The sequence below is a fragment of the Pelophylax lessonae genome (assembly GCF_965119305.1).
Source record: "Pelophylax lessonae genome assembly, contig: HAP1_SCAFFOLD_152, whole genome shotgun sequence".
NCBI lineage: Eukaryota > Metazoa > Chordata > Amphibia > Anura > Ranidae > Pelophylax > Pelophylax lessonae.
Window position 1 is genome coordinate 380,701 of NW_028120132.1, and position 22,202 is coordinate 402,902.

Genomic DNA, 22,202 nt, shown 5'->3' on the forward strand with positions numbered 1-22,202 from the left:
CCCAATCTCCCTTATCCCTCACTCTCTTTTCATTTCCCTAACCCCTCCCCTCATCTCCATAATCCCTCCTCCTCTATCCCCCCCTATCTCCATTATCCCTCCCCCTCTATCTTGCCCCCCCATCTCCATTATCTCTCACGCTTTTCTTTTCCCTAACCCCTCCCCTCTCCTAATCTCCATAATCCCTCAACCTCTATGCCCTCTCCTCTCCTAATTTCCATAGTCCCACCCCTCTATGTTGTCCTTTTCTACTAATCTCAAAAATCCCTCCCCCTCTATCTCCCCCCCCCCCCCAATTTCCATTATCCCTCACTCGCTTTAATTTTCCTAACCCCTCCCCTCTCCTCATCTCCATAATCCCTCCCCCTCTATCCCCCCCCAATCTCCATTATGCCTCCCCCTCTATCCCCCCCCCCCAATCTCCATTATCTCTCACTCTCTTTTCATTTCCCTAGCCCTTCCCCCTCCTCATCTCTATAATCTCTCCCCCTCTATCTCCCCACTCTAATCTCCATTATCCCTCCCCCTCTATCTCCCCCCCCCCCATCTCCATTATCTCTCACTCTCTTTCCACCTCTCTGGCCCCTCCCCTCTCCTCCTCTCCATAATCTGATGTTTTGCTTGTTTCTTTTGGCTACTTTGCTGTAAATCTGGGAATAGTGGAACCCTGTAGTGTAGTGATAATATGTATGCAGTCAGGGTGCACTACTGATTACTCATCATTCTGTTATAGCTGGTCCACAATTTCCTCTGTCAACAGGACTTCAGGCATTCAGTGTTGGAAGGAAAGGGGTTGAGCTGGCTCTCTTGTAGTGTAGATTTAGTGTCATCCCAGGGGAAGTCCCCCTTCCAATTTGTCCACTTTCTACTTTCATCATCTTCTTATACAGCTGGGAAAATAATGATTTGATCCCTGCAGATTGTGGTACAAAGCAATGGCGGGTGTATAATTTTTATCATAGGTGTATTTTATATAATAGAGACAGAATATCAACTAAAAATCCAGAAAAATCACATGATACAAATGTTAGAAATGGAGTTGCAGTTCAGGGAGTAAAATAAGTATTTGATACCCAACCAACTGACAATAATTCTGCCCCCCCACAGACTGGCTACAGTAGGTGCTCATTTGGTACATAGATTAGTCCTGTCACTTTAAGAAGGTGCTCCCAATGACAACTCGTTATGTGTATGTGACAAACTGACTCAGGACAGGGGCTTTTGGAGGGGACTGCAGGCTAGCCTCTTGCCTACGTACTATGGGCCGTGGCTTGCGAGGGAACATTTGTGGGGTGTATGCTGGGGGGACCCTTGGAGTAATGTTACTTTGGATTCAAGTCCACGTCTTCCCAAGACACACAGGCTCTCGGACTGGGACTCCAGGCCTAGGATCCATGTTAAAGGCCTAGCTGCCTATTGCCAATAAAATACTGCTCCACACAGTCAGACTCATGGGAGATGCTAATATCAGCCCAACCACCTGTCTTCCACACATTGTTGATTGTGCTGATTAACTCACCTATTGTCTAGTGTGGGGACGTGTTTACACTTATAATAATGTGTATTGTACTTCATGAGCTCGACAACGGCAAGTCTGCTAGTTAATTAGCTCAAGGTAATAAAAAGCATCTGTTAGTTGCTAGTGGGAAAGTAGAATATGTCAAATCGCAGCCTATTGCCGGTAACCGCATTATCCAAATCGGTGCGACGCTGACTTTGTAGCGCTGCATCAATTTCCAAAAGTAGTTCCGGCACTATTTTTTGAGACTTTGGGGTCCACTTAAATAAACATCTGTGCATGAACCTGCATGAACCGTCTTTCAAGTTGCAGCCCAAATCACAATGAAATGCGGGTTTGAACTCCAATGTGAACGAGGACTCAAACCTCACCATCATGGGAAGACCAAAGAGCTGTCAGAGGATTCAGGGAGAAGATTGTAGACCTGCACAAGTCTGGAATGGCTACAAGACCATCAGCAGGAAGCTTGGTGAGAAGGAGACAACTGTTGGAGGGAATATTCGCAAATGGAATACAAAATAACCATCAATCACCCTCAGTCTGGAGCTCCATGCAAGATTTCTTCTCATGGGGTGAGGATGGCCATGAGAAAAGTGAGGGATCAGTCCAGAACTACACGGGAGGTCATTGTGAATGATCTCCAGGCAGTTGGGACCACAGTCACCAAACACACCATTGGTAACACAATACGCCGCCATGGATTGGCCTGGTGGGTCCGATTCGGCCCGTGGGCCTTGTTTGACACATGTGATCTAAATGATTCAGAGGAGGATTGGGAGAAAGTGCTGTGGTCAGATAAGACCAAAACTGAGCTACTTGTCATTAACTCGACTTGCTGTGTTTGGAGGAAGAAAAATGCTGACTATGACCCAGAGAACACCATCCCTACAGTCACCATCCCTACAGTCACCGTCCCTACAGTCACCTTCACTACAGTCACCGTCCCTACAGTCACCTTCCCTACAGTCACCGTCCCTACAGTCACCTTCACTACAGTCACCTTCACTACAGTCACGGTCCCTACAGTTTTCCATTCCTTGTGCGGTTTATTTCCCAAAACCAGCACCCACAATCCATACTGCGACCAGAACCTTTCCTGGATGGAGGGGAGGATTTTTCCCTGGTGTCGCTGCTCACAGGCTAGCAATTCTTTCCAGAGTTCCAAGCAGATTGAATCATACCATCCTAGCAGGACCTTCTCTGACACCGGTCCCCTGTCTTGTATCCGCATCTCTCACACCCTCCTTCTGAATTCCTCTTCCATGGTGGCTGACATCTGTACCTCTCCTCTTCTGTTATCCGGACCTTGGATCCCAGTGGATGTTTGGATGTCCCAGACTGCAGGAAGCATCCCACCGCTGCCACCAATGTGACGGAACCTCAGACCCACACTGTACTTGTGTGCTTCCATCAGTACACGGCTTCCTCCTGTCTTGAACATAGATAGAGGTTTCTGCCACCCCCATACAAAACTAGCCTGAACTTAGCTTTTATGTGTCTGAAAACAACCAACTCCTTTATTGAACAAGAAACAGACTTTTATAGACTTGAGAAGTATGTCAGTCACTACATGAACCATGACCCGAATATTTACCCAAAACATCACACAATGGTTAGATAACGAGGTACAGCTGACTCATGGCTAATCCCATCTAGACAAGGTTATCATTCACATGCTAATTAACTCAGCGCACTTACACCAGACTGGAAGACTAGACTGCCGGCAACAAGGCTAAAACACAGTACAAAATTAAACATTATCCTAAGTATAAACACAGAACACCTTTTTATACAGACAATAGGAAGAGACCCCAGTATCAGTCTGTCCAACTCCTACACTGACGTACATGGAATACACATCTAAGCATTGCTGTCACTCGCTGGAAGTCATAATCATCAAAATTAAAAGAAAGAAATGCTGGAAATCTCTCACTCTGTGTGTAACATCTATAGAAAATATATTTATTAATTGAATTACTGAAATAAATTCAATTTTTGATGATATTCTCATTTTATGTATATCAAATTGAGTCCAACTTTCAGTGCAAGTTCATAAAGATATATATATGTATAAAATTGTAATATAAAACACTTTGATATATACAGTATCTGACAAAAGTGAGTACACCCCTAAGTGACAATGTCCAAATTGGGCCCAATTAGCCATTTTCCCTCCCCGGTGTCATGTGACTCGTTAGTGTTACAAGGTCTCAGGTGTGAATGGGGGGCAGGTGTATTAAATTTGGTGTTATCGCTCTCACTCTCTCATACTGGTCACTGGAAGTTCAACATGGAACCTCATGGCAAAGAACTCTCTGAGGATCTGAAAAAAAGAATTGTTGCTCTACATAAAGATGGCCTAGGCTATAAGAAGATTGCCAAGACCCTGAAACTGAGCTGCAGCACGGTGGCCAAGACCATACAGAGGTATAACAGGACAGGTTCAACTCAGAACAGGCCTCGCCATGGTCCACCAAAGAAGTTGAGTGCCGTGCTCAGCGTCATATCCAGAGGTTGTCTTTGGGAAATAGACGTATGAGTGCTGCCAGCATTGCTGCAGAGGTTGAAGGGGTGGGGGGTCAGCCTGTCAGTGCTCAGACCATACGCAGCACACTGCATCAAATTGGTCTGCATGGCTGTCATCCCAGAAGGAAGCCTCTTCTAAAGATGATGCACAAGAAAGCCCACAAACAGTTTGCTGAAGACAAGCAGACTAAGGACATGGATTACTGGAACCATCTCCTGTGGTCTGATGAGACCAAGATAAACTTATTTGGTGTCAGATGGTGTCAGGCGTGTGTGGTGGCAACCAGGTGAGGAGTACAAAGACAAGTGTGTCTTCCTACAGTCAGGCATGGTGGTGGGAGTGTCATGGTCTGGGGCTGCATGAGTGCTGCCGGCACTGGGGAGCTACAGTTCATTGAGGGAACCATGAATGCCAACATGTACTGTGACATACTAAAGCAGAGCATGATCCCCTTCCTTCAGAGACTGGGCCGCAGGGCAGTATTCCAACATAACGACCCCAAACACACCTCCAAGACCACCACTGCCTTGCTAAAGAAGCTGAGGGTAAAGGTGATGGACTGGCCAAGCATGTCTCCAGACCTAAACCCTATTGAGCATCTGTGGGGCTCCTCAAACAGAAGGTGGAGGAGGGGAAGGTCTCTAACATCCACCAGCTCTGTGATGTCATCATGGGGGAGGGGAAGAGGACTCCAGTGCCAACCTGTGAAGCTCTGGTGAACTCCATGTCCAAGAGGGTTAAGGCAGTGCTGGAAAATAATGGTGGCCACACAAAATATTCACACTTTGGGCCCAATTTGGACATTGTCACTTAGGGGTGTACTGACTTTTGTTGCCAGCGGTTTAGACATTAATGGCAGTGTGTTGAGTTATTTTGAGGGGACAGAAAATTTACACTGTTATACAAGCTGTACACTCACTACTTTACATTGTAGCAAAGTCTATTTTCTTCAGTGTTGTCACATGGGAGGGGTGTACTTACTTTTGTCAGATACTGTATATATTTGTAAACTTGTGTATATAATTATTATTGTATTTGATTTTTTAACACTATTTTGATCACTGATAAACTTTATATATCAAATAATCTTTACAGTTAACGTATTGAAGGAGAGCGCTGCACCTTTGAAGGTAGTACAGGTTGACTTTGCCGCATTGAGGGGCCAATGGGCGGGGCCATGTATTGTAAAATCTTGGATGAGAACCTTCTTCCCTCAGCCAGAACACTGAAGATGGGTCATGGATGGGTCTTCCAGCATGAGAATGACCCAAAACATATCGCCAAGGCAACAAATGAGTGGCTCAAGAAGAAGCACATTAAGGTCATGGAGTGGCCTAGTCAGTCTTCAGACCTTCATCCTATAGAAAATTTATGGAGGAGCTGAGACTTCGAGTTGCCAAGCGACAGCTAAGAAACCTTAAGGATTTAGAGAAGATCTGTAAAGAAGAGTGGACCAAAATCCCTCCTGAGATGTGTGCAAACCTGGGGGCCAACTACAAGAAACGTCTGACCTCTGTGCTTCCAACTACAAGAAACGTCTGACCTCTGTGCTTCCAACTACAAGAAACGTCTGACCTCTGTGCTTCCCAACTACAAGAAACGTCTGACCTCTGTGCTTCCAACAAGGGTTTCTCCACCAACTATTAAGGGGATCAAATACTTATTTTACTCACTGAACTGCAACTCCATTTATAACATTTCTATCATGTGATTTTTCTGGATTTTTGGTTGATATTCTGTCTCTATCATATAAAATACACAGATGATAAAAATTATACACCCGCCATTTCTCTGTAATCTGCAGGGATCAAATCTTTTTTTCAGTTTCTTTAATGGAAACATTTCCAAAGTCCAAACCCCGGATGGCGCTCTATTACCATGCATGCCATGGGTCATAAATGTCTAAAACTGAAGGTCTTTGCTGACATAGCTTGGGCCCACTATTTGATAGAAACTTCTCGGAAACAGCGGCAATAGCTAAAAATGTCCACGTTGTCCGGCCCGGTACACCACAATAGTATTTCATTCCTCATTGGATTAGAGGTGCAGACATTGTTCCATATTGTAGGAGGAATGTTCTCACAAGGAGACTGATGATGATTACCCTGGAAACGTATTTTCTGGAGGTCTGAAAAAATCCCCATCTGGTTGTATATTTATATACTGACATAACTCCTCCCCTCTTCTCATCTCAATAACCCCACCCCCTCCTCCATCTCAATAACCCCACCCCCTCCTCCTTCCCATAGCTCCTCCCCTCTTCTCATCTCAATAACCCCACCCCCTCCTCCATCTCAATAACCCCACCCCCCTCCTCCTTCCCATAACTCCTCCCCTCTTCTCATCTCAATAACCCCACCCCCCTCCTCCATCTCAATAACCCCACCCCCTCCTCCTTCCCATAACTCCTCCCCTCTTCTCATCTCAATAATCCCACCCCCTTCTCCATCTCAATAACCCCACCCCCTCCTCCTTCCTATAACTCCTCCCCTCTTCTCATCTCAATAACCCCACCCCCCTCCTCCATCTCAATAACCCCATCCCCCTCCTCCTTCCCATAACTCCTCCCCTCTTCTCATCTCCATAACCCCACCCCCCTCCTCCTTCCCATAACTCCTCCCCTCATCTAACAAAAGAAGAGGAAGTTGGGATCTCTCTGGATTTCTGGCAGATCTCCGGCTCTTTTTCTGTATTGGCGGGCAAAGTGCGATGATTTGTGTATTATGGAGAAGTACGGAATGGCTTCTATTTCTATTTTGTCCTGACTAAATCCCAGGGAGATGACAACAATTCCCATCATCCCCAGGATACACTGAGGAGGAGGAGAGACCACAGCCTGGAGATATGGGGGGGGGGGGCAGTCATACTGGGGTACAATGTTCCTATGCCCTCCCCTCCCCCCTCTATAATACACAATATATATGGACTATAGGAATGTCTAGGGGTCCCCCCGCCTCGTATTATCAGATCACTTCACCTTTCTGAAGAGTTTGTCCCAGAGATCGTTATCATATCCGGTGTAATGTCTCAGGGCCTCCTCGTCTTCTGCCGTGACCGAACCCACCGGAACCACCCCGGCCGGGAACTGGAGGAGGTTGTACAGCAAAGTGTATGAGCAACTCACTGCGAACATAAGAGGAGATTATTATCATACAAGACCAATGGGAGGGGCTGTATGGTGGGGGAGGGGAGTAATAATAGTCATCATCATTCAGGAGAATAATCCCACCAACCTCCAGAATAAAAGCAATCATAATTCATCATCACAACACAATACAATACAACTAGAGTTGAGCGGACACCTGGATGTCCATGTTCGGCGGGTTCGGCCGAACTTTAAAAAAAAGTCCGGGTCCGTGTCCCGGACTTTTGCCAAACTTTTCCCGGACACCGAACCCCATTGAAGTCAATGGGGACCCGAACTTTCAGGCACTAAAATGGCTCTAAAACACCAATGGAAAGGGCTAGAGTGCTGCAAATGGCAGTAAAACGTAGTTAAGAGCATGGCAAGTGCTCTGCAAACAAATGTGGATAGGGAAATAACTTCAAACAACAAAAAAAAAAAACAGAAAAATAAAACAATGTTCTTTATCTCTGAAGGACGAGGCCCATATGGAGTAGGAGGGAGGTTGAGGTGGATGTGGCAGTGTCATAGGCGTGTGCACAGGGTGTGCCGGGTGTACCTGGGCACACCCTAATCACCTGGGGCACATTAGCATTATCGCTCTGTTTGCCAGTGAGGAGATGGGAAAGATCTCCCTCGGACCTGCACTGCTCTATTTCTCTTTGCCAGCAGGGAGAGTAATGTATCGGGGCCATGTACATGTAGGCAAACACATGCATGTGTATTTAATATAATGCAATAGGCTGCGCACACCTATGGGCGGTGTAGGTGGAAGCGGCGGTGGAGGAGGAGGAGGATGAGGTAGCCAACACTGCTTCTTTTCACAAATTTTAAATGAGGGTACACCCCAAAAGAGTGAGAAAGAGCAAAAATGGAACAATGGCTGGGTAAGGTCGGTATCCATTGCTATTCTGCACAAGGTACGGAAAAGTCCCGTGGGATCCATGCCTGGTTCATTTTAATGAACGTGAGCTTGTCCACATTGTCTCTGGACAGGCGGCTGCGCTTGTCTGTTATAACGCCCCCAGCCGTGCTAAATACCCGTTCAGATAATACACTGGCTGCAGGGCACGCCAGCACCTCCAAGGCGTAAAGGGCAAGCTCAGGCCATGTGCCCAATTTGGAGACCCAGAAGTTGAAGGGGGCAGACCCGTCATTCACTACATGTAGGCGTGTGCACACATACTGCTCCACCATGTTGGTGAAATGCTGCCTCCTGCTAAGACGTTCCATATGAGCTGCTGGTGCTGCTGTTTGTTGTGGCGTGCTGACAAAGCTTTTCCACATTTCGGCCACACTAACCCTGCCTTCTGAGGTGCTGGCGGTGCCCTGGTTGCGTTGGCGACCTCCTCCTCCTCCTCTGCCTTGTGCTTCCACTGTGGCCCCGCTGTCAGGTGGGAATGCCAACAGCATCACGTCTACCAACGTGCGCTTGTACTCGCGCATCTTGCGATCGCGCTCCAGTGAGTGAATTAAGGACGGTACGTTGTCCTTGTAATGGGGATCCAGCAGCGTGGCCACCCAGTAATCAGCACAAGTTAGAATGTGGGCAACTCGGCGGTCGTTGTGGAGACACTGCAGCATGTAATCGCTCATGTGTGCCAGGCTGCCCAGAGGCAACGAAAGGCTGTCCTCTGTGGGAGGTGTATTGTCCGTGTCCTCTGTATCCCCCCAGCCACGCACCAGTGATGGCCATGAGCTGGCCTGGGTGCCACCCTGCTGTGAACATGGTTCCATCTCCTCCTCCAGCTCCTCCTCCTCATCCTCCAGAACTGTGCTCCTGCTGGACAATTGTGTCCTTGGCGTTTGTGTGTGCAGGAACCCACCCTCGGAGCCCCTTGTGAATGACTGCCCTGAAAGCCTTGGAAATTTTACCTCTTCATCCTCCTCCTCATCCTGTGCCACATCCTCTTTCATCATCGCCGAATAGTTTTTTCAAGGAGGAATAGAAGTGGGATAGTTAAGCTGAGAACGGCGTCATCGGCACTGGCCATGTTGGTGGAGTACTCAAAACAGCGCAACAAGGCACACAGGTCTCGCATGGAGGCTCAGTTATTGGTGGTGAAGTGGTGCTGTTCCGCAGAGCGACTCACGCGTGGGTGCTGCAGCTGAAACTCCACTATGGCCCCTATGGTCTTTGCAGCATGTGCAAGGTGGAGTTCCACCTTGTGGGCACGTCACATATGAGGCGGTGAGCGGGAAGGCCGAAGTTACGCTGCAGCGCTGACAGGCGAGCAGCAGCAGGGTGAGAACGCCGAAAGTGCGCACAGACGGCCCGCACTTTCTGCAGCAGCTCTGACATATCGGGGTAGTTTTTAAGGAACCTCTGCACCACCAAATTCAGCACATGCGCCAGGCAAGGGATGTGCGTCAAACCGGCTAGGCCCAGAGCTGCTATGAGATTTCGCCCGTTATCGCACACCACCAGGCCGGGCTTGAGGCTCGCTGGCAGCAACCACTCATTTGTCTGCTGTTCCATGCTCCTCCACAACTCCTGCACGGTGTGTGGTTTGTCCCCCAAACAGGCAAGTTTTAAAACTGCCTGCTGTCGTTTACCCCTGGCCGTGCTGAAGTTGGTGGTGAAGGTGTTACGCTGTCCGGATGAGGAGGCGGTAGAGGATGAGGAAGCGGAGTAGGAGGAGTTAGGAACAGGAGGCAAACTGAAGCGCCCTGTAATCCTCGTGGTGGAAGGACATGCGCCAAATTGCTATCCGCCTCAGGCCCATCCGCCACTGCATTTACCCAGTGTGCCGTTAGGGAGATATAACGCCCCTGACCGTGATTACTGGTCCACGTATCGGTAGTTAGGTGGACCTTGCCACAGATGGCGTTGCGCAGTGCACACCTGATTTTTTCCCCCACTTGGTTGTGCAGGGAAGGGATGGCTTGCCTGGAAAAGTAGTGGCGGCTGGGCACGACGTACTGTGGGACAGCCACCGACATAAGGTTTTTAAAACTGTGCGTCTCCACCAGACGGAATGACAGCATTTCAAAGGCCAAGAATTTTGAAATGCTGGCATTCAGGGCCAGGGATCGCGGGTGGGTAGGGGGGTACTTCCTCTTCCTCTCAAGTGTTTGGGAGATGGAAAGCTGAACGCTTCCATGGGACATTGTGGAGACGGTTGGTGACCCAGGTGGTGGTGTTGCTGACAGATCCTCTGTTTGCGGGGTGGCAGGTGCCGGTATCACTACAGATGTGGCTGGAGCGGCCGAGACTGCAGCAGAAGAGGAAGCAGGATGAGCCAGAGACGTTTCTTGGTTTTGAAGGTGTCTACTCCACTGCAGCTCATGCTTTGCACTTAGATGCCTGATCATGCAGGTTGTGCTCAGGTTGAGAAGGTTTATGCCTCGCTTCAGGCTCTGATTGCACAGGGTGCAAACCACTCGTGTCCTGTCATCAGCACATTTTCTAAAGAACTTCCACGCTAGAGAACTCCTTTGAGCTGACTTTGGTGCGCTCGTTCCCTTGCTGCGTTGGGCAGTAGCAGGCGTAGTGTCTAGGGCACGGCCGCTCCGCTTCTGCACCCTGCTCCCTCTTCTGCTGTGCTGGTGGCTCTGTGCGACCACCGCCTCTTCCTCCAAACTACTCAGGTCACCTGCATGACCTTCATTCCATGTGGGGTCGAGGACCCAGTCTTCCACCCAGTCTTCACCCCTGCCCTCCTTGTCGGTCTCCACAATTCTGAACGCCGCAGCAGTTGGCATCTGCGTTTCGTCATCATCGGAGACGTGCTGCGATGGTCCTTGCATGTACTCATCTTGAGAAATAAGTGGTTGGGCATCGCTGCACTCAATCTCTTCCACTTCTGGGGCAGGGCTAGGTGGATGGCCCTGGGAAACCCTGCTGACAGAGTCCTCAAAAAGAATAAGAGACTGCTGTATGGATTGGGGCTCAGACTGCTTGCCTGATTTCCAAGGGGGTGAGGTGAAAGACGGTTGGACATTGGCTGCAGGTGCCAACTCTGACCTTTCTGCAGTAGACTGGGTGGGAGACAATGTGAAGGAACTGGAGGCACTGTCAGCAACCCAATCTACTATCGCCTGTACTTCTTCAGGCCTCATCACGTCTAGAGGCGCATTATGCCCTACCAAATACTGCTGCAGGTTCTGTCGCCTACTCACACTTGTGGAAGGTGTTTCACTTGTGCGTGTAGCTGGCACAGATTGACCACGTCCTCTCCTTGCAACAGGAGCTCTACCAGCAGCACCACGACCCAGGCCACGGCCCCTATTTGGCGGTCTCCTCATATTTCTGTAATTTATGATCTTGCCCTAGAAAGGTGTTTATTGAATAGCGGAACAAAACAACAACAGTATCGCACGGGTGTATCTGACAGTCAAATATGCAAACTATGCCGCAATTTAATGTTTTTTACCCCAAAAGGGTGTATATTGAATAGCGGAATAGGAAAAAGGATAAAAAACGGTGTATCTCACACGTACAAACACAGACTAGGCCCCGACTAAAATTTCTTGTACCCTAAAGGGAGGATGAGGAAGAGGAGTAGGAGGAGTTGGGAACAGGAGGCAAACTGAAGCGCCCTGCAATCCTTGGCGGTGGAAGGAGATGCGCCAAACAAATTTAAAAGGTGTATCTCACACGTACCGATACAGACTATGCCGTAATTTAATTTTCTTACACTCCAAAAGGGTGTATATTGAATAGCGGAATAGGAGAAATTTTACAAAACGGTGTATCTCACACGTACAAACACAATCTAGGCCCCGATTACAATTTTTTGTACCCTAAAGGCAGGATGAGGAAGAGGAGTAGGAGGAGTTGGGAACAGGAGCAAAAACTGAAGCGCCCTGCAATCCTCGGCGGTAGAAGGAGATGCGCCAAACAAATTTAAAAGGGTGTATCTCACATGTACCGGTACAGACTATCCCGCAATTTAGGCCCCCATTACAATTTTTTGTACCCTAAAGGCAGGATGAGGAGTAGGAGGAGTTCGGAACAGGCAGGAGGCAGACTGAAGCACCCTCAAATCCTCGGCAGTATGAGATGCGCCCCAAAAATTGGAAAGGTGTATCTCACACGTACCAACACAGACTATCCCGCAATTTAATTGATCCCCAAAGGTTTTTATTGAATAGCGGAATAGGAAATATGATCAAAAAAAGTGTATGTATCTCACACGTACAGAAGCACACTAGGCCCCAATTACTATTGTTTTAACCCTAAAGGCAGGATGAGGAGTAGGAGGAGTTTGGAACAGGCAGCACCCTCAAATCTTCAGAAGTATGAGATGAACCCCAAAAACTTGGAAAGGTGGATCTCACACGTACCAACACAGACTATCCCGCAATTTAATTGATCCCCAAAGGTTTTTATTGAATAGCGGAATAGGAAATATGATCCAAAAAAGTGTATGTATCTCACACGTACAGAAGCACACTAGGCCCCAATTACTATTGTTTGTACCCCTAAAGGCTGGATGAAGAGTAGGAGGAGTTTGGAACAGGCAGCACCCTTAAATCTTCAGAAGTATGAGATGAACCCCAAAAACTTGGAAAGGTGGATCTCACACGTACCAACGCAGACTATCCCGCAATTTAAATAAAAAGAATAGTAGCGCAAAAAGTCACTGGATGTGACTTTTTAAAAATGTAAAACAATAAAATCATACATAAAAAGGGTGTTACTAAAAACACTCTCATAAGGGTATAAAAGTCCTTTAAAGTCCATAGACCGTCCAGGAATGAGTGATGTTACTACTGGATCACCTTTTTTGTCCACCACCAAGTGTCACACCAAGGGGTCAGCAGAAATGGCAACTCACCAGATAAAGTGGCTCAGGTGTTCTCACACAAGAGCAAAATGAGCAGATATCCAAGATACAGATGATGGGTGTAGACAAACGACCTGGATATGTCACCGCTGCACACACTTAATCAGACCTCCTTTCCACAAATGTCCCTCAGCATAGTGATCACATGCAAGGCAAAATAACCCCAATAGTGAAGTATTGTAAAACTCAGCTTTATTGAAAGATAGATTGCACTTACATTTGTAGGAAAAAATCAGGCTTCTAAGTAGTAACAAAGCGGCCAGGAAAGGATCCACACTCGTGCAATCGCCCGGGTTGACTCCACGCCAACCCCGATACTTCCGGGTGGGTTCTCTTCCGTGCCACGTGATGTCGGATGCGTCGTCTGGTCACGCCCCGACGCGTTTCGTCATTTCCGACTTCAACTGGGGGCGTGACCAGACGTCGCCATCCACCATCTAAATACCTCCGCTGGAACGCACCGCGACCAATCGGCACAGCGGTGGAACGGCCGGAAGATAACCAGCGCTCACAGCGGCGGAAGTAAACAAACACATCGCACTTCCGGGTATCCTCTGCATAGGGACAACCATCAAGGCACCGCTGGAAAATAAAACAGCGCCAGAAATGTTCAACCTATCATACAGAGGACACAGAGATGCTCATATATAAATCAAGCTAGATAGTGACAATAAGCACAATTGAAGCATTAATCTAAGGGTCTCCCCTGTGCCGATCTTAGGTCTGCAGTGCATTGCCAGCCGCATAACACACATAGCACAATATCAGCAATTGAGCACATAACAAATAGCATAAAAACATGCGTAAAACAAATCAGTATATGTTTATATGGAATAATCCATATCACATAAACCCCACATATACAAAAATATACAAAAATAACACCCAAATATAAAGCATATGTATAAAATATATTACTACAAAGTCACACCCATATAAAATTGTAGTAGAGCTAAATGAAAAATCACTAACACCAAACGTTGGTAATAATGAAGATAATCCACAACCCAATAGTAAACTGGGGCCCACACACATAGAGGGTGATCCCAAAAAATAGTAAAAAGAATGAAAGAAAAGGATCTAGACAAAAAGTCTCACGAATCACTAATATAGCAATTCAGATCCAATTCTATATTTAACCCCATCGGGGCGAGGGCCTGGGTGAGAAAAATCCATTTGGTCTCCCGCTTGGACAATTCCCTCACCCAATTCGCACCCCGCCACGACGGGGTAACACGCTCAATCCCCCAAAAGTGAAGACTCCTTGGGTCCCTCTGATGAAACTTTCGGAAATGTGCGGACACATTGTGTTCTCGCAAACCTTTCAAGATATTGGTGATGTGCTCACCTATTCTCACCTTTAAGGCCCGCTTGGTGCGGCCTATGTACACCAGCTTACAGGGGCACATCAATCCATAGACCACATGTGTGGTGTCACATGTGATCAAGCTTTTTATCTTGAACTTTTTGTCAATTGCGGGAACTGTGAAGGGTTCTCTTCTCCTGAAGTTGGTAGGTGTAAAAGAGCAGGCCCTACATCTGCCACAGGTGAAGAAACCCTTCATGTCTGGGAAAAAAGAGACATTCGGGGGGTCTAATACCTTCTTGACGATCTGATCACCAAAATTCGGGGATCGTCGATAAATAAATGAAGGTTTAGCAGGAAGAACTGGACCTAAAGTTCTATCCATTTGTAAGATGGGCCAATGCTGTCTAAAGATCTCCTCTAGCTTTTTATAGTCATTGGAGAAATCTGACAGAAAGCTCCATTGTTTGGGATCATCATTAGCATTTACAGGTTTCACTGAAGGCTTTAGAGGTCTGGGAGCATTCTTGATTTTAATAATCTCCCTATCCAGACAAGATTCATCATAACCCTTGGCAATGAACCTGTCCTTCAAGACCTCTGCTTGCTCCATATAGTCAGTGACAGAGGTACAGTTACGCCTGACACGGACAAATTGGCCTCTCGGAATATTCCTGAGCCAGTTCGGATGGTGTCCGCTCTGGATCGCCAAATAACTGTTCCTGTCCGTGGTCTTGAAAAAAACTTTAGTAGTGAGTCTCTCACCCTCTCTCTTGATTATAACATCTAAAAAGTTAATTTCGTTCAGACTATAATGGAAATCTAACTTGATATTATTCTGATTGGAATTAAGGTGTTCCGTGAAGCCAATCAGGCCTTCCTCTGATCCCTGCCAGATGAAGACAATATCATCTATGAAGCGCCTATACAGTAATAGCTCCTGCCGATGTTGATTGAAGACAAACTTGTCCTCCCACTCCGACATGAACAAGTTTGCCAGGCTCGGAGCGAACTTGGCGCCCATAGCAACACCTGTTTTTTGGCTGAAGAAGTTGCTCTGATGCCAAAAATAATTATGGCTCAGACAAAAATCTAGAGCCCTGCCAATGAATCAGAATAATATCAAGTTAGATTTCCATTATAGTCTGAACGAAATTAACTTTTTAGATGTTATAATCAAGAGAGAGGGTGAGAGACTCACTACTAAAGTTTTTTTCAAGACCACGGACAGGAACAGTTATTTGGCGATCCAGAGCGGACACCATCCGAACTGGCTCAGGAATATTCCGAGAGGCCAATTTGTCCGTGTCAGGCGTAACTGTACCTCTGTCACTGACTATATGGAGCAAGCAGAGGTCTTGAAGGACAGGTTCATTGCCAAGGGTTATGATGAATCTTGTCTGGATAGAGGAGATCTTTAGACAGCATTGGCCCATCTTACAAATGGATAGAACTTTAGGTCCAGTTCTTCCTGCTAAACCTTCATTTATTTATCGACGATCCCCGAATTTTGGTGATCAGATCGTCAAGAAGGTATTAGACCCCCCAAATGTCTCTTTTTTCCCAGACATGAAGGGTTTCTTCACCTGTGGCAGATGTAGGGCCTGCTCTTTTACACCTACCAACTTCAGGAGAAGAGAATCCTTCACAGTTCCCGCAATTGACAAAACGTTCAAGATAAAAAGCTTGATCACATGTGATACCACACATGTGGTCTATGGATTGATGTGCCCCTGTAAGCTGGTGTACATAGGCCGCACCAAGCGGGCCTTAAAGGTGAGAATAGGTGAGCACATCACCAATATCTTGAAAGGTTTGCGAGAACACAATGTGTCCGCACATTTCCGAAAGTTTCATCAGAGGGACCCAAGGAGTCTTCACTTTTGGGGGATTGAGCGTGTTACCCCGTCGTGGCGGGGTGCGAATTGGGTGAGGGAATTGTCCAAGCGGGAGACCAAATGGATTTTTCTCACCCAGGCCCTCGCCCTGATGGGGTTAAATATAGAATTGGATCTGAATTGCTATATTAGTGATTCGTGAGACTTTTTGTCTAGATCCTTTTCTTTCATTCTTTTTACTATTTTTTGGGATCACCCTCTATGTGTGTGGGCCCCAGTTTACTATTGGGTTGTGGATTATCTTCATTATTACCAACGTTTGGTGTTAGTGATTTTTCATTTAGCTCTACTACAATTTTATATGGGTGTGACTTTGTAGTAATATATTTTATACATATGCTTTATATTTGGGTGTTATTTTTGTATATGTGGGGTTTATGTGATATGGATTATTCCATATAAACATATACTGATTTGTTTTACGCATGTTTTTATGCTATTTGTTATGTGCTCAATTGCTGATATTGTGCTATGTGTGTTATGCGGCTGGCAATGCACTGCAGACTTAAGATCGGCACAGGGGAGACCCTTAGATTAATGCTTCAATTGTGCTTATTGTCACTATCTAGCTTGATTTATATATGAGCATCTCTGTGTCCTCTGTATGATAGGTTGAACATTTCTGGCGCTGTTTTATTTTCCAGCGGTGCCTTGATGGTTGTCCCTATGCAGAGGATACCCGGAAGTGCGATGTGTTTGTTTACTTCCGCCGCTGTGAGCGCTGGTTATCTTCCGGCCGTTCCACCGCTGTGCCGATTGGTCGCGGTGCGTTCCAGCGGAGGTATTTAGATGGTGGATGGCGACGTCTGGTCACGCCCCCAGTTGAAGTCGGAAATGACGAAACGCGTCGGGGCGTGACCAGACGATGCATCCGACATCACGTGGCACGGAAGAGAACCCACCCGGAAGTATCGGGGTTGGCGTGGAGTCAACCCGGGCGATTGCACGAGTGTGGATCCTTTCCTGGCCGCTTTGTTACTACTTAGAAGCCTGATTTTTTCCTACAAATGTAAGTGCAATCTATCTTTCAATAAAGCTGAGTTTTACAATACTTCACTATTGGGGTTATTTTGCCTTGCATGTGATCACTATGCTGAGGGACATTTGTGGAAAGGAGGTCTGATTAAGTGTGTGCAGCGGTGACATATCCAGGTCGTTTGTCTACACCCATCATCTGTATCTTGGATATCTGCTCATTTTGCTCTTGTGTGAGAACACCTGAGCCACTTTATCTGGTGAGTTGCCATTTCTGCTGACCCCTTGGTGTGACACTTGGTGGTGGACAAAAAAGGTGATCCAGTAGTAACATCACTCATTCCTGGACGGTCTATGGACTTTAAAGGACTTTTATACCCTTATGAGAGTGTTTTTAGTAACACCCTTTTTATGTATGATTTTATTGTTTTACATTTTTAAAAAGTCACATCCAGTGACTTTTTGCGCTACTATTCTTTTTATTTATGTTTTCCAATATATATCGTTATTTGGTGAAGTAGCAGCAGTTTTTTAGTTTTAGCAGTTAATGAACTGACTCCTCCAACAAGCGCAGAGATATCCTGTTTGACAAATTTGTGTCCAGATATATACTTTATCCCGCAATTTAACTGATCCCCAAAGGTTTTTATTGAATAGCGGAATAGAAAATATGATCAAAAAAAGTGTATGTATCTCACACGTACAGAAGCACACTAGGCCCCAATTACTATTGTTTGTACCCCTAAAAGGCTGGATGAGGAGTAGGAGGAGATTGGAACAGGCAGCACCCTCAAATCTTCAGAAGTATGAGATGAACCCCAAAAACCCCAAATATCATTCAGCTCTGCTGCAGGCCACAATTTTTTTTTTTTTAACCCAAGGCTGTATATTGAATAGTGGAATAGAAAAAAAGTGTATGATTTTTGAAACCACTCAATATTAGCACATGTGAACTGAACACAGCAGTGTATGATCAGTCAGCACAGCACAGCTGAAGGAAAAACGCTGCACACAGTGACTGATAGAAAAATACTTTTCTCCCTCCTCCTCAGTGGGCAAAAAAGATTGTGTTCACTGCACCCCAAAAAGATTGTGTTCACTGCACCCCAAAAAGATTGTGTTCACTGCACCCCAAAAAGATTGTGTTCACTGCACCCCACACACAGCAAAATGGATGTGGATCACTGACACCTGCCTATCTCCTATCCCACCCCACACAGCAATATCGATTGTAGTTTGTAGAACACACTGACCCTAAAAATCAGCAGACTCTCTCCCTAAAAGGATTGATAAGATCGTAGATCGGTCACTGCAAACCCCTCCCACACTGCAAAATCGATCGTAGAAAACTGACCCTAAAAATCAGCAGACTCTCTCCCTAAAATGCCTACAACTCGCCCTGCCTAACACACTCCGACCTGTCCCTCAATTCTAAGCGGACACAAATGAGTTTTGCCTGCCTGTCTGTCCCTAATCAGCAGCCAGCACGTTGATGTGTGCTCTCTCCCTGAACTAGTACATAGCAGAATGACGCCGCAGCGGCGCTGCCTCGAACTTATAAAGACTTGGTCACATGCTTCAGACGGCCAATCACAGCTACTGATACATTTGTAGGCATGGCTGGGATGGCTTAGGCACACCAGTTAAACGCTTGTTGATTGGCTGTTGAAAGCCCGCCATGAAAAGTGCGCCAATGCATGCAAAACCCGGAAATAAAACGACCGAACACGGATTTTTACCCGAATATACAGTAAAGTTTTCGGGTCCGTGTTCGGGTAACAAAAATCCAATTATTCGGTACGAACACGAACAATACAGTCCGTGTTCGCTCAACCCTAAATACAACAAAACACAACACAACACAATACAACACAATACAACACAACACAACACAACACAACACTGTGACAGAACCCACTGTCACTGTGTGTTTTGGAGGGGACTGTGAGCAAGCCTCCTACCGACAGACTATGGGCCAGAAGATACTGGAGTTTGGCGCTGCAGCCTTTTGACTTTACCATCCCACCACTGCCCTGGGAAGCAAAATGGCAACGCTGATGGGTTGTCCCAGCAAATGGAACTCAGCCCCTAACCTAAATCCGGACATCCCCAAGTTGACCTGAAAAGGGTCAAGCCGGGTCTGCGGGAGTGTTCCACAAGGGGGGAGCACTGTGACGGATCACCCTGTCCCTGGATTGTAAACCCCTTTGTTTCATTTTCCTACGAGTTTGGGACATTGGCCTTTTATTGCATTTTATTTTCTCTTCATTCCTCCTCAGAACAAAGGAAGATGGCAGGACTCATGGCATTGTGTTAATGTAATGTAATGTTACAGCCCATCCCCCCCCCCCTGTTCCTGTGTCTAAGGGTGTGTATTCATGACACAGACACTTGTCTGAGTTGGAGACATCTCTCCGCAGGGGGTGTGTACTAAGACTGCCTGGTTCAAATGTACAAATGTTCAGTTCTCATTAGTTGGTCCTTGTCTCATTCCCCCCCCCCTTACAGGGCTAAGGGGAGTGCCCCTTAGCTGTGTGTAACTGTTGTCTTGGAATGTAATAAACAGTTTAAGCTCTGCATGGTTAACCCTCAACACCTGTGTGGATTGTCTCGTGATTGAGGGGTTACGGGCTGGATATGGCTTCTCTGCAGGCTGTGGGTGCGTTTGGAGGACAGGAGACACAGATCCGGCGGATGTGCCCACCTGGGGTACAAAGATCTGTTACAAACACAATACAACACAACACAATACAACACAACACAACGCAATACAACACAACACAACACAATACAACACAATACAATACAACACAATACAACACAACACAACGCAATACAACACAACACAACACAATACAACACAATACAATACAACACAATACAACACAACACAACGCAATACAACACAACACAACACAATACAACACAATACAATACAACACAATACAACACAACACAACGCAATACAACACAACACAACACAATACAACACAATACAACACAACACAACGCAATACAACACAACACAACACAATACAACACAACACAATACAACACAATGCAACACAACATAACAACACAACAAAACACAATACGATACAGCACAACACAATACAACACAACAAAACATAACATAACATAACACGACACAACACAAAATACAACACAACACTGTAGAACACAACACAATACAACACAATATCACACAACATGGCTCTGGTACACTGGACCACGTCGCCATGTTACGTCACTGCGCTGTGACATCATACAATATAAATTCTACCTATCAGCTTCCCCGGATAACCAACATTGAAGGCGGGGCCTAACATCGGGGCGAGGAGAACATCCAGATCCAGCTTCCTCCATTCACGGATAAACTCGGCCTGATATTCCTGGAGAGGAGAAGACAACATCCCATCAATGACAGAAGAGCCAACACTCGGCACAAGAGCTGACACTCCGTATGAGAACAAAGGACTTTGTGTTACCTCCACTGCTGTCTGGTGCTCCCAATGTTCCTGTACAGACCTGAGAAAAGAGGAGAAATCCATACATCAACACAGGAGACCCGAATAGTGTGTGACTGTGGGGGAGGGGACATTAGACTGTAAGCTCCTCTGGTACAGAGACTGATGTGACTGTGGGGGAGGGGACATTAGAGTGTAAGCTCCTCTGGTACAGAGACTGATGTGACTGTGGGGGAGGGGACATTAGAGTGTAAGCTCCTCTTGTACAGAGACTGATGTGACTGTGGGGGGAGGAGACATTAGAGTGTAAGCTCCTCTGGTACAGAGACTGATGTGACTGTGGGGGAGGGGACATTAGAGTGTAAGCTCCTCTGGTACAGAGACTGATGTGACTGTGGGGGAGGGGACATTAGAGTGTAAGCTCCTCTGGTACAGAGACTGATGTGACTGTGGGGGAGGGGACATTAGAGTGTAAGCTCCTCTGGTACAGAGACTGATGTGACTGTGGGGGAGGGGACATTAGAGTGTAAGCTCCGCCGCCACAGAGGCTGATGTGACTGTGGGGGAGGGGACATTAGAGTGTAAGCTCCTCCGCCACAGAGACTGATGTGACTGTGGGGGGGGGACATTAGAGTGTAAGCTCCTCTGGTACAGAGACTGATGTGACTGTGGGGGAGGGGACATTAGAGTGTAAGCTCCTCTGGTACAGAGACTGATGTGACTGTGGGGGAGGGGACATTAGAGTGTAAGCTCCTCTGGTACAGAGACTGATGTGACTGTGGGGGAGGGGACATTAGAGTGTAAGCTCCTCTGGTACAAAGATTGATGTGACTGTGGGGGAGGGGACATTAGAGTGTAAGCTCCTCTGGTACAGAGACTGATGTGACTGTGGGGGAGAGGACATTAGAGTGTAAGCTCCTCTGGTACAGAGACTGATGTGACTGTGGGGGAGGGGACATTAGAGTGTAAGCTCCTCTGGTACAGAGACTGATGTAACTGTGGGGGAGGGGACATTAGAGTGTAAGCTCCTCTGGTACAAAGGTTGATGTGACTGTGGAGGAGGGGACATTAGAGTGTAAGCTCCTCTGGTACAGAGACTGATGTGACTGTGGGGGAGAGGACATTAGAGTGTAAGCTCCTCTGGTACAGAGACTGATGTGAGTGTGGGGGAGGGGACATTAGAGTGTAAGCTCCTCTGGTACAGAGACTGATGTGACTGTGGGGGAGGGGACATTAGAGTGTAAGCTCCTCTGGTACAGAGACTGATGTAACTGTGGGGGAGGGGACATTAGAGTGTAAGCTCCTCTGGTACAAAGGTTGATGTGACTGTGGGGGAGGGGACATTAGAGTGTAAGCTCCTCTGGTACAGAGACTGATGTGACTGTGGGGGAGGGGACATTAGAGTGTAAGCTCCTCTGGTACAGAGACTGATGTGACTGTGGGGGAGGGGACATTAGAGTGTAAGCTCCTCTTGTACAGAGACTGATGTGACTGTGGGGGGAGGAGACATTAGAGTGTAAGCTCCTCTGGTACAGAGACTGATGTGACTGTGGGGGAGGGGACATTAGAGTGTAAGCTCCTCTGGTACAGAGAC

General features: G+C 46.9%; 1 protein-coding gene across 1 annotated transcript in view; it reads right to left on the reverse strand.

Annotated features, from left to right (window-relative positions):
• LOC309543516 (fatty-acid amide hydrolase 1-like) overlaps nucleotides 1–22,202 on the reverse strand; it is a 72,241-nt gene that overhangs the window by 1,442 nt on the left and 48,597 nt on the right. Inside the window, exons 11-13 of the mRNA XM_082275991.1 lie at nucleotides 20,630–20,669; nucleotides 20,425–20,533; nucleotides 7,024–7,169 (exon numbers count right to left, since the gene is read on the reverse strand). Coding sequence (XP_082132117.1) covers nucleotides 7,024–7,169; nucleotides 20,425–20,533; nucleotides 20,630–20,669 — 295 coding nt within the window. The remainder of the gene's footprint in view (nucleotides 1–7,023; nucleotides 7,170–20,424; nucleotides 20,534–20,629; nucleotides 20,670–22,202) is intronic.